The 12,547-nt window shown below is 41.5% G+C and overlaps 1 protein-coding gene across 7 annotated transcripts in view; it reads left to right on the top strand.

The window, feature by feature from the left end:
- Positions 1-12: 12 nt before the first annotated feature.
- The window catches only part of NDC80 (NDC80 kinetochore complex component), a 30,210-nt gene continuing 17,675 nt past the window's right edge, over positions 13-12,547 (top strand). Inside the window, exons 1-10 of one of the 7 annotated variants that reach the window (XM_090039752.1) lie at positions 13-149; positions 1,919-2,022; positions 3,122-3,204; positions 3,862-4,073; positions 5,389-5,496; positions 6,121-6,207; positions 7,983-8,106; positions 8,278-8,450; positions 9,932-10,034; positions 11,187-11,276. In XM_090039752.1, the coding sequence (XP_089895878.1) occupies positions 2,001-2,022; positions 3,122-3,204; positions 3,862-4,073; positions 5,389-5,496; positions 6,121-6,207; positions 7,983-8,106; positions 8,278-8,450; positions 9,932-10,034; positions 11,187-11,276 (1,002 nt within the window). In that variant the 5' untranslated portion in view covers positions 13-149; positions 1,919-2,000. Of the gene's footprint in view, positions 150-220; positions 422-1,918; positions 2,023-3,121; positions 3,205-3,787; positions 5,497-6,120; positions 6,208-7,982; positions 8,107-8,277; positions 8,451-9,931; positions 10,035-11,186; positions 11,277-12,547 lie in introns of those variants that run through there. The other 6 variants (XM_090039753.1, XM_090039754.1, XM_090039758.1 and 3 more) reach the window with 6 other exon arrangements.

The following is a 12,547-nucleotide window of genomic DNA, read 5'->3' as shown; positions in this document are numbered from 1 at the left end:
AATTACATCCAATGAAACACCGCAGGGCTGGAAGGCGGGAGCCACCGTTGAGCTGAGCTGCGCTGCCTCGCGCCTGCCTACTCGTGACGTCAGGCACAGCGGCGGGTGGATTTGAAATTTGTTAAGGCGACGGCGGCAACGGTCCGCAGGTGAGTGGGGGCGGGTTACGGGAGGGGTTTGGGGACGTCTTCCGGGGCCGCACGTCCCGCCCTGTCTTAGGACCCTAGAAAAGGAAGGTTGGGGCTCTGTGTGGCCGAGGCTTTGTGTGGCCGGGGTTTAAAGCCTTCGAGGGCGGAGGTTCTGCAGCCTGAGCCAGTGCCTCGGTGCCCTCCTCCGAAAAGGCCAATGACGTCCTAGGCTGCACTGGTAGAGCGCTGTCAGCAGGGCCAGGGAAGTGACTCTTCCCCTCTACTCGGCACTGGTGAGGCCACATCTGGAGCACTGTGCCCAGTTTCTCCCTTCCCCCCTGTAGAAAGGATGTGGACAAATTGGAGAGAGACCAGCGGAGAGCAACAAAAATGGTTCTGGGGCTGGAGGGCATGACTTGTGAGGACAGTCTGAGGCAACTGGGTTCACATAGTCTAGAGAAGAGAAGACTGAGAGTGGATTTAATAGCAGCCTTTAACTACCCGCAGGGGGCTTGAAAGAGGAAGGTGCTAGACTGAGGGTGGGCAACTATTTCAGCTGGAGGGATGCTTAATGAGTTCCCGAGAGCTGTATGGGCCACCCCTGGCAGGTGCTCCACCTCCTGGTCACTGTCTTGGGACCAGAAGTCCCTCCTCTTGCCCCAGAAGTACTTCGGGGGGGGGGGAATTGCTATCTTGAAACTGGAAAAAAACCAAATCATACATTATTTATTTTTTATTTTAAAAAAAATTTTGCCTTGATTTATGGTTTGAGCAGCATATCTAGAGGCGATTGTGTAATAGCTCAAATTACACTATTTCTCGTGTATATTATGCCGGGGGTGTATATGGGGGTAGTATGATTGGGGAGTGGGTGTGGGGTGTGGGTATGCTGAATGTGTTATGTGAGGAAGGACAGGGAGTGGGGTATATGGTTGGGGTGGGGAAGTGTGGGATGGGGTTTGGAGGGATGGGGTAAGGGGGGTGGGGGAGGATGTGGGTATGAGAGGGTGTGGGTGTGTTTGGGAGTATGGTGGGGGGATGGAAGGGTGTTAGTGTGTGTGTGTGTGTGGCTATGGTGGGGTATGTAGGATGGTGTGGGGGGGTAGGCTGTGGTAGCATGTGGTGTTATGGCGGGGGTGGCAGGCGGGGAGCCAGCCCTGCCTGTCCCGTCTCAGCTGCAGCATGCAACTCCTGGCTGCAAGGCCCGGACACATACAGTGTAACACAGACCCAGTCTGTCCTGGCTTATCCTGGCTGTATTCCCCTTGCCTCCCATGGTTATCCCTACAATGCTCCATATGAGGCTGAGCCTCACTCGTTCTCACCTGGGCAGTTTCTGAGATTATCCTCAGTGAAGTAAGCTACTCCACTGAAATGCTACAACAGATGCAGTTCAATACGTTGTCAGATTTCAGCATCTACTTTATTGGTCTCTGCAAACACCTTAATTAATGCATGCTGAAGTTATACTCTCCAAATCTCTGCCCAGAGATGTGGGTTTCCGGAAAATTTTGAATTGGAAAGTTTTCCAGTGCCCTAAATAAAGCAAGGTCTAACTTAGCATGTTTATTTGACTTGTATTTAGTAAACAAAACTATAGTACCTTTGTGTTAATTTTATGTCCCAAGTATTTGAACTGAAATATTTGATTAGGAAAAAAATTACATATAGCACACTTACTATGGTTTAAATGTTATGTTCAAACAAATTCAAAGCTTTATGTGGAAAGAAATTATTTTTATTGGAATACTTGTAAAGACAATGCACAATAACATATACTTTCATTACAGTGTTTGTTTAAATTCAAGAAAAAAACCCAAAGGCACTGAAAGCTGTTGACACATTAATTTTAGAACACCCAAAGAACTGTGCATGATAAACTCTGTTGAAGCAGGTGAGTGGACAACTACAGCTTAACTCTCTTCCACTGAGGCCATTGTGGCACTTCCAGTTTCACTGTCACTATCTGTAGAATCACTTGCATTACTTATTAGTTCCATTTCAGAATCAAATTGAGGCAAATCTAATACAGATCTACTTGAACCACATTCTCTTTTGCTAAAGGATGGTTCTTTGTCACTAATTGTGCTTCTGACTGATTCTTCAGAAGCAAGAGATGCTGAGAAATAAAAATGAGCTTAGCAGCATGTTCATTTGTTAGTCTGTTCTTTTTTTATTCTGGTTGAGCTGAAAGCCTTAAAGTTTTGTTCACAAGAAGCTGCTGTTGGTGGAATGCTTAAGATCCTTAGAGCAATCCTGGGCAACAGTCAAGTGTTACAGTATCCCTTCTACCATGTGAGAGGAGAAATATTCTCTGCTGTGCACCAAAAGATGTATTTGCTCCAAAGTTTTTTCTTTTTGCACGGTGCTTGGCAATGTCTGTCATCACGGCTGTTTCATCTATGTTGGGGACATTTATAGCTACTTTCATAATTGTATTCAGAGCGGTAGATAATTCATCTTCTGATAAATGTTGTCCTCTGTGTTGAGCATCCAGAAAGTTTGCTGCCAGATGACCTGGATAAGAGCAAAACTCAGATTTCTTAGTAAACATTTGTTTTACTACTATTTTGGACAGAGATAAAGGAGGCAAAAGCTCAGTTAGATTTTCATTCGGTTGTCTGAATATCTCTGGAATAATTGAAAGGCTTGGTGTATCTCCCTCAAGTTTCTTGATAGCCACTGAAAGTGGTAGTAGCAAATTGAATGCTCCTTGAATTCAAACCCAGAACACATCATTAGCAAGAATCTGCTTCCAAATGTTCACGGGAATAATCTGGGGTACTATGTCATCTATTGAAGGACACTACAAACAGTTCTTTGTGTGCAGCAAACTATGTACACTAAACACTTTGTAGCCAAGCCCCGTCTAGTTTCTACTGGCAATAAAAATGCACTTTCCTTCCCTTTCTTTCTTTCTTTCTTTCTTAATTTCTTTGGTCTGATTAGCAACAAAATGATGATTGTTGAATACCTTCACAATTGCTTTGCAGCTTGCCAATATTGTCTTCATTGTATTCACATTTACTATGTCTTTGCCAGAAGATTCTGCCCATGTGCAAGCCAGCCAAATACAGTAAGTTCTGTTAGCCGGCATGCTCAATTAACTGGCATGCCAGCTTGTGAAATGAAATGAAACTGGAAGTGCCCACCATGGTACTTCCAGTTTCTCTGAGCCCCCATGGCCCGGGGCAAAGCAGCCTTCACTGCTGAGCCCCCGTGGCCCAGGGACATAACAGGCTGCGCGGGGCCCTGCCTCCCTGTCTCACAGGGCCCACAGGAGAGGCAGTGATGCAGCAGGAAAAGCAGCGGGACGCCCCAGATGCAGAGGAAGAAGCGGCAGCCTGGGTCGCTCAATTAACTGGCATATTTTGTTATCTGGCATCCCTCCATTCCCGCCTTTAATATTTGCCATGCAGCTTTCATGTTACTGGGCTTGTACCTTGGAGGGACCTGCACTTTCAGTCTCTTCACTCAGTAATTTGGCAATGTATTCACGTGTATAAGGAGACAATTTGGTAGTAATTGCTTTCAGGAATATTGGCTTAAGTGTTGCTAACATAATGTTCAAAAGTGAAAGTGATAAACGATAGCATGACAGTAACTTTTATGATGGCCGAATTAGTTTGTAATGTTGCTTCCTGTATTGATTTTTTCAGTTATGGAAAAAGATGTACCACTTGCAAATATAGCTTGAGCTAATGTCTCATCTGCTTTTTCTTGATCTTCCAAGTTCCTGCAACAAAAGCGGGGAAAGATCTTTATTTTAGCCTATTCTAGTCTGGCCTCATGCATCAGAAGAAGTGACAGGGAGCTTGCTTCCCCACTCCCTGCCAGAAAGAACACTCTGCTGCTCAACTTGCTGCTCAGTTGCCTGGGGACTGCAGAGCCAAAGGGAAGTATAGTCTGGCTATCGGACTACGTTCACTCTGCTGATTTGAAATGGTTAATTATTTATCTATTATGTAATTTTTTTTTTAAATTATTGTTATGCCTAAAAAAGCTAACAGATTTTATGCAAACACTTCCAGTTTCCCCAGCTCAAGAAAAGAAATGATACTGCCCTGTGTGTTTGCTGTACTGAAAGTGAAACAAATTTAATCACCGTTTTAGTTTTTGGTTTTGCTTTCATTTGTAGTCTGAGATGAAATGAGAATTTTAGCTTTTGTTTTGATTTGACCTGCACATCCGGTTAGGTGAATTCATAAGTTGATTTTTGGTTTGGATTATTATGTGAGTGTATTTACCCTGCTGTTTGCAAATCAATAAAATGTATATGTACTCTCACATACTTCCTAGGCATAATAACCTGGAAAAACATTAATTACAACTTTGAAGTTACCAAGCTTGCCTAATATTATATTGGCATCCATTCATTGTTACTAATGAATTTTTAGAAATGGAAAATTTTCCATGGAAAAATAAAGCGCTAGGGAAATTTTTTTCCGTCCCAAATCTGTCTCTGCCTACGTAAGGCCACAAAGGTCCTCTAGGAAGGCCATCTAGATAACATGCTCTGTGACTCCATAGGGTGGGTGAGCACTTCAGGAGTCTTGTCCCTCCCAGGGATTGTTACTAGAGTTCTAGGAACTAGACTACTGCTATATCTATCCCAATGAATGTATAAAATTAACTGAACTGGTAGAGTTGTCATGAAGGCGAGGTGCTTTTTCTGAAATGATTACCTGCGAAACAGTTCATTTAATGTTAGTGTTGCTGTTAATGAGCTTTGCACTTGGTGAACACTTAAAGAAATGGCTGGGGATTGCCCTTTAGTAACACTCTCCTTCTTTGTGTGTGTGTGGTCTTACCTGAGTTCGCAGATCACATCTGGAAGGTGTACTTCAGGACCACAATAGCTAAATCAATTAATTTTATTATTTTAAAGGAGGAAATGAATGTGCCATTAGATTGCTATTCTAGCCTCCTGTAGTTCAGCCCAGCGCTTTCATGAAACAGTTACACTGTTATAAAAGGAATGCTTTCCTTGATCCTATAAATCAGTGAGAAGCAACCTTTTTGGCACGTATGCCACAAACTGGCTCCATACTTGCCTCAAGTGCCACTCCTATCCCCTGCCTCTGTGTAGTCTTTTGCCTTGCTTTCTGCTTCTTGCTGTATCTGTGGGTGTGCTGCCATCCCCTCTCCAATCTGCCTTATGCCACACACAGACTGCCCATGCCATCTGTGGCATGCAGGCTCTAGGCCGGTCACCTCTGCTGTAAATATTTCTCTAAAACCAATGTACTATGATTCATAGTTTAATCACAATGAGGCGGAGCTCGAGTACCAGTGGTGGCAGCGGTCGGCAGTCAGCAATGCCCTTGAGAGTTCAAGATTCCAATAGGATGTTACAAACACCTCAAAGGTAAGTGTTACAATTGTGTCATTCAGAATGGATTTCCATAAAGTTGGGTGTATCTAGGTAGGAGAAGAGCAAAGGCCCGGATCCAGATGTGTGAGTCTGGACTCAGCTTTGAACTGGTACCCATTAACCTAGTACAAATGTACCTAGTCAAGGTAGTCAAACCTAATGACTCCCTTCTATGTCACTGGTTATAGAAACTTGTTCTTTTAACCCCACTCACCACTGAGGTCAAGATGAACTTTGACTTTCTGACTTTTGCATTAGATATGTATTCAGGTCTCTGCAGGATTTGTCCCTTAAACTATTATTTGCACCATGGGATTAACTTTAATATGCTGATTTAGACTGTGTGCATATGTATGCAGTATAGTCGATGCATAATAACTTTGAGATCTAAAAATGTTAAGTGCTCACAGTTGACCTCTCTTTTGTATCGGTGCTCATAAAATCATTTGACAAAAGTGTTTTGTACATCTGACAGTCTTCAACTAGTTAATATTGCCAATAAATTAATTCTAATAGTTGAACTTGCTGCTTATTTTCAGTATGTGTTGTTTTCTTAAGTGAGCCAAGAGATGAAATAATTGAACTGCAAGAAATTTATACAAACATATTTTTTTCCAGGCAAGACAGAACAACCTTTGGGAAGTTAAGCTTGAGCAAGCCTGCATCTGGTACCTCAGAAAGAAAAGTCAGCTTTTTTGGGAAAAGGTATGGCTAACTTGAAGATTCTGTGCTATCACATAATACTTATGACTCTTCAAAGATTCCTGTGATCCATTTTTCCCCTAGAGAGTTGCATCTACTGGGAATGAATGGGTTTGGGGCAGCATGTAAGGATCTACAGGTTGTGATCAATGTCCTTGCCTTTTCTTGGTTTCCTGATCAATAGCCTGATGCAGCTGTAGAGCAGGAGCAATTTAAGCAGTCTGTCCTTCCCCTCACAAGTATTCAGAAGTGCAGAATTTGGCAGCTTCTCAGGTAGACTTATTCTGCCTTATAAGAAGTACAGTAACAAGAGAGTCAGTAGGAAAACTCTTCTTAATGGACTGACTGCACACTGGCCTCAGATGGATTTTTTGGGTTTTTTTTTTGACTGGTCATTTGGAAGACCCAGAGAAATAAGCTAAAGCAGGGCTGTCCAACTGGCAGCCTCTGGGCTTGTCCCAGTGCTGCTTCCCTTTTTTTTCCCCCCCCCATTGCTGCTGCAGGGGTCACTGTCATCTCTGGTTCTACCTCCCCATCACACAGAAAGTGTGTTACCCCTACAGGAAGTCTTGGGCCCCCAAAACCATTGCTGACATTCTTCTTGACCACCCAGTAGTTCTTTCCCAGAGTTCCATTCTTGTGCAATAATGTGCATACTTTGCAAAAGGATTGCTTAAAAAACAAAAATAACTCTTCACTTTAAACAGCATGTGAAATATCTATGTGAAACGAGAGCCATGTATAATACCATTCCCTACCAAAGAATGCAGTGAGAGAGAACTGACCCAAAGTCCCAGTTTTTTCAGAATTCCAGATATGCTTTGCTGAACCGTTCTTCCCTAACAAATAGCTTTTCTGAAACATGAAATACTGTCTGACATCAATAATTGGGGTCCTTCAGCTTTGACAGGTCCCCTCTCACTCAGGAAACCTAAGTTTTTATCTCAACTCAGCACTTACAGGTGGTGATCCCTCACGATCGAGGCTGATCATTCCCATAAGTCAAGTGAAGGGCTGTAAATTAGCCCGTTGATGGCCAAGAATACCAATCCTAGAGCCGCAGCCTCTTTGGCAAATGCCACAGGTGGTAGTTAAAGGGAGGGTTGGACCACAAAGTTTCATAGTAGCTAGGATCAGGAGAGATCTGAACAGATCATCTAGCTGACCCCCTGCCACAGATTTCTTGATCTTGTTTCCTTTCCTTCTGCTTATGTTGTTTTTCTGTCTCTAGGGTGAGATGATTTTCCTCAAAGTAAGATGAACCTTCTCTCAAGCCATTTCCTTGTAATCATGTCCCAAGCTAATTTTTCCTAATTTGCGGTGTTAATGCCACTCTTCTTAATGTTTGCCTTCAGGGTGTTTTTGAAGCATTTCTCTGACCCCTGCATGTCCTTTGTCCTTGGCTGAGTTGGAAGTATAGCAGTTGTTTTGGTAAACATACATCAGGCATGTACACACAATGCCCTGGGAGTCATTTTGTAGCCCTTTCAGGACTATTGATTCCATCCCTTAAAATGACAGCTCTTTGAGTAGTTGGAGAACACTGGCTTCAGCCAAGATACAGTCATCCTGAAGCTCTGTACAGGCATGATTTATTTGAATGTTTATATACTTTAATAGCTATTCTATTTGAAGATGGATACTCTGCCCCCCCCTCCATCTCTTTAGCAAAAGAACATGAGATAAGAATTGAGACTTAAGCAGAGTTCATTAGTTCTACATGGATGGATCCTCCAGATTTATCATAACAATTTGCCTTTTTTTCCCCCCCACACTAGAACAAGTGGTCCTGGAGGATCACGTAACAGTCAGTTTGGTGTGTTTGGTACAGAAAAGATCAAGGATCCTAGGCCACTTCATGACAAAGCATTTGTCCAGCAGTGTATCAGACAGCTCTGTGAGGTATTTTACCATTTTCTTTAAATGTTTGCTTTGAATCCAAATGATGCTAATTTTAATCTAATCTATTTTTTCCTTGACCTCAAATGTACAATCTGTCTCAATGCTCATCTACCAGATATGTTAGTGACAAAAATGTATTTTTGTTTTGCTGTTGTTTTTTTTTTTTTACAGTATCTTGTTGAGAATGGTTACGCCCATAATGTCTCCATGAAATCACTCCAGTCTCCATCAGTTAAGGACTTCTTAAAGATCTTCACCTTTATCTATGGGTTCCTCTGCCCTTCTTATGAGCTTCCTGATTCAAAGTTTGAAGAAGAAATCCCCAGAATTTTTAAAGAGCTTGGGTATATATAAAAAAAATTTGTTCTCATCAATTTCTTTACTCCTGTTTCTATATGATCTATTTTAGGAAGTGTTACATATGTGTTTGGTTTGTTTTCACTTTACTCACTAAAATTAAAATATGTTGCATGAAATAATCAGACTTTAATAATTGATTTCACATTTTAATTTCCTGGCACTAACATGGAGCTGTTGATGTCTGGGTTTATAGAATGAGAGAAATGTTTTATGTTGGAAACTTCCCTTGTAACTTAAGCTGTGCAACAAGCTTTATTCATAGTAGACTTAAGCATTCCACTTCAAATGTGGAATTATTGTAGTAAGCTAGATTTAAAAAAAAAAAAAAGACTTCTCCCAGGGTCTAGTAATTTAGCTTCTCCTAATATATTTCAATAACCAAGAGAAGAAAACAAAGCCAGCAAGATACCCCTCCCATACCCACCAAAGAATTACCATATTTACCCAAATCCAAGACAAGGTCCCCCCTGACCTTCACATCAGCATAGGGAAAATGGGGTAGGGGGCTGGACTCAATGATCTTCCCCTTCCAGCCCTAGTGTCTATTAAATCTATTGGCCAAATTTTCTAGTAGGGCTAATTTTATTTATATTGGCCTGATGTATCAATGCACCTCTACTCTTCTCCATAATACTGTTATCTTTTTTGCTTTAGAGCCAGATAACAAAAATACAATGACACAAACCTGGTATCCAATCCCAAGTGAAAAATGTCAGTGTGATCTGGTTGCCCAGGCTGGAGGGGTAGTTTAAATCATTCATTTTAAATGTTCAAGCTGACAGTTACATTATTTGACACTTGCATTTGAAACTTTGTTCATTTACCAGCAAGTCTTCTTAAACTCCTCATCCTTTTAATTCTTAGCTCCAGGGCCACTACTTAAGGGTCTATGGAATGGATCTGGCCCATAATCTGGCCTGGGAAAGTATGACCTAGCCTGAGGAATCATGGAAAATTGGGCATCATACAGCTCTACCACACCAGTCTGCCCTTCTGTAGAACTGTCCTTTGCAGGCCTCTCTGCTGGTCTCTCATGCCCTTACTTATGCATATTGCAGGGGGCAGCGAAGATAAGCTTGGGACAGAAAATGGGAGAATCTTTCAGAGTAGCATATTCTCTGTGAGGTGACAGCAGCCTAGAAGAATAAGAACTAAGATTTCTTCAGGATCAGAAAGCAAAAAAATTGTCCAGTATAATAGGATGGGATAGGGATCCAGTTAATATTTAGCATGGCATTACCCTTTCTGATCCCAACAGAATCATTGTATATGCAAGAAATAACTTTCCTTGCACCAAAAGAATATTGCAGCCCTGCCATTGTGGGTTAATATTCTGTTTCAGATATGTAGGAGAATCTAGGTTGCTTTCTTCTTATAGGCAAGGTGAACCTGGAGATATGTGAGAGAGCTCTATCTTGTTTGTTATGGGAAAGTCATCCTGATCAAGCTTTTTCTTTCTTTGTAGGTATCCTTTTGTTTTATCAAAAAGTTCTATGTATACAGTGGGAGCACCACACACATGGCCACAGATTGTTGCAGCTTTGGTTTGGTTAATTGATTGTATTAAGGTACTATCTGATTTATCTGAGCCTCCTCCGGCTTTTGAATAGAATGTTAGTTTCATAAGAGGCCTCTTAATGACTTTGTTTTGCCATTATGCTACTTGGGATATTTAAAGAAAACACAAGATATTTGTTGTGTTACTGAAAACTAGCTCTCAGCCTTATGACTTGTAATGCTGTATAAAATGACTAGTTAATTTATGATTTTGATGAATGCCTGTACTCAAAAGATGTTGCTGTGCCAAATATTTGAATGCTTAAAATTATGATTAAATGAATTTGTATGTTAGGACTCAAAATCAGCTTGCTACAAAGACGTTTTCCTTGTGAACTTATATCACTGCTTCTCTTAAATTTAAACTCCATGGGCAGGATTTTCATTAAAAACTTAGGTATGCATGCCAGACAACTAGTTGCATGCTGTTACACAAGAGAAGCATTCCTGAAAATCCCACCTTCAAACTTCCAGTGTTCGTGGTTGCAAGAGTACATTTGGTTCACATGTGGGAGATAACTAGTGTAGTTTTGTTTTTACTGGGTACACCTATACTTATATCACCACACCACATTGAACCCAATTTGTAGCAGCCCTAGCTGTCAGGGAACTTGTGGGAGTGGGGGTCAGCCTGCCAGCCAACCTGGGGCTGCTCCGACCTGGCTCAACGTGCTGTGGAGGGGCTGGCTGTGGAACGAGTCTTGTTAAGTTTGTTAGAGGGATGCAGAGTTAGCACCACGGAACCAGAATCTCCCTGGGTTAGGTGATTAGATACATTTCTGAATTGCAGCAACATAAATGACTAATCTTGTTAGTTTAATGCTGCTTTTATGCTGCCAAATTTAAGCATGGGTGTAAAGTCAGAAGAACTATCTGAAACCACAGTGGGCCCGTCTGAGGATGTTTAGTGATGAGCTAATTAGTCTACTTTGCCGTAAACATCTCACATCTACATGTGCAGCCCTATGAGGCTTCACAACACTGAACATGTAGACACCAATGTGACTGGCTGGGGCATGAGGGTACTTCAGCGCGGGGGCTGCCTGCCAGCATCTCTCAAATGACAAACTTAACAAAACTCTGACACGGGAGTTACTGGATGTCTTCAGAAGTTTTACATAACTTTTGTATGGCCTGTTAAAGTAGTCATTTATCTCCTCTAGATATACTGTGCCATGAGGGAAAATGCACCATCGTTTGATGAAGCGCAGGGCTGGGGAGGAGAGACAGAAAATGGAATTGTACATAACAAGGTACCATAACTCATTTGCCGATTAATGCTTCATCTGTATTCTTCAGCATACCATCATTGAACAGTGTAACATGTTTAGTGTGATTTTTATGTTCGCTAATTTATATTCTTTTTTTAATTCAGTCTTATATTCTAAATGCTTTCTTCAGAAAGCAATTTAGCATAATATAAATTGTCTTTTGATAGAGCAAGATTGGACTACTGTCCTTATTTTTCAAATGATAGAAAATTATACTGAATAATGTTTGCTATGTAACCTTAATTGCCCCCTCAGAGGTGCAATACTTAAGAGTCTTCACTATTGTGCGGTGGGGTGTGGGGAGGGAAACAAATTGCCCATTCTCTTCTCTTCTAGGTATGGATAAATTAGTGATTAAAAACTAATTCCCTGAATGTAAGTTAAGGCCCTTTTAATCGTTCCACCTGTGGATAGAGACTGGCTATCAAATATGAATAGAGAAGTTTTTATTTTGGTCCGTCATGCTACCATATTTACCTGAATGCAAGGCTACTTCCATGCTACCATGTTTACTACTTCCCCCCCAATAATGAGTGTCTATGCAGGCAGTCCTCACAACGCAATTGGTTCCTGAAAACTGCATCTGAAGTCAAAACATTTTAACTTGGAACCAATTTTCTCATAAGAAACAATGTTATAAACGTGGGATTGATTCCTCAGCCAAAATATCCCAGAATTTTGTACACAATCAATTATAAATGAGTAATATAGCTACATTAATGTATTTATGTTGTAAATAGCAATCACGTTTATTTGGAAGGACTTCTTTGAGGTGACTTTGCTGGACTTTTTGAAAGGCTCTTGATTGGACTTTTTGAAGAGTTCTTGGCTGGAGTCTTCTCAGGAGCATTGGCTGCTCAGGTTTTCTAGAATCTTGTCTGCTTTCTTAAACAAAGTGTCCAAGGAAGTTTGGACAGAGGTTCTCCAGGGAGATGAGCAATGCAGCAAACTTCTTTGCTGGTGTGGCGTCACATCGGATCAAGTGTTGTAAAGTTGAAACTGACATCATAAAGTTGAAACAGGTGTCAATTTATAAACATTGTAAGTGTGAAATGTTGTAAGTTGAGGACTGCCTGTACATGGAAATTTTTATAAATTTTTGTATAATTTTCCATGTATAGACTCTAACTAGTGGAAGGTCATCTTTAAATTCATCCCCTCAATTGCTCTGGTGGGGAAAGCAGTAGTGGGGAGTGAGAGGTCAGACCCCTGCCCCTTGCTCTTCCCCCCCCACCATGCGTTCCCTGCCACGT

Source organism: Crocodylus siamensis, chromosome 3, assembly GCF_052110815.1.
Source record: "Crocodylus siamensis isolate JL-2025a chromosome 3, ASM5211081v1, whole genome shotgun sequence".
Lineage (NCBI taxonomy): Eukaryota > Metazoa > Chordata > Crocodylia > Crocodylidae > Crocodylus > Crocodylus siamensis.
Note: the sequence above shows the minus strand (reverse complement) of the source record. Positions and strands in the feature narration are given on the sequence as shown.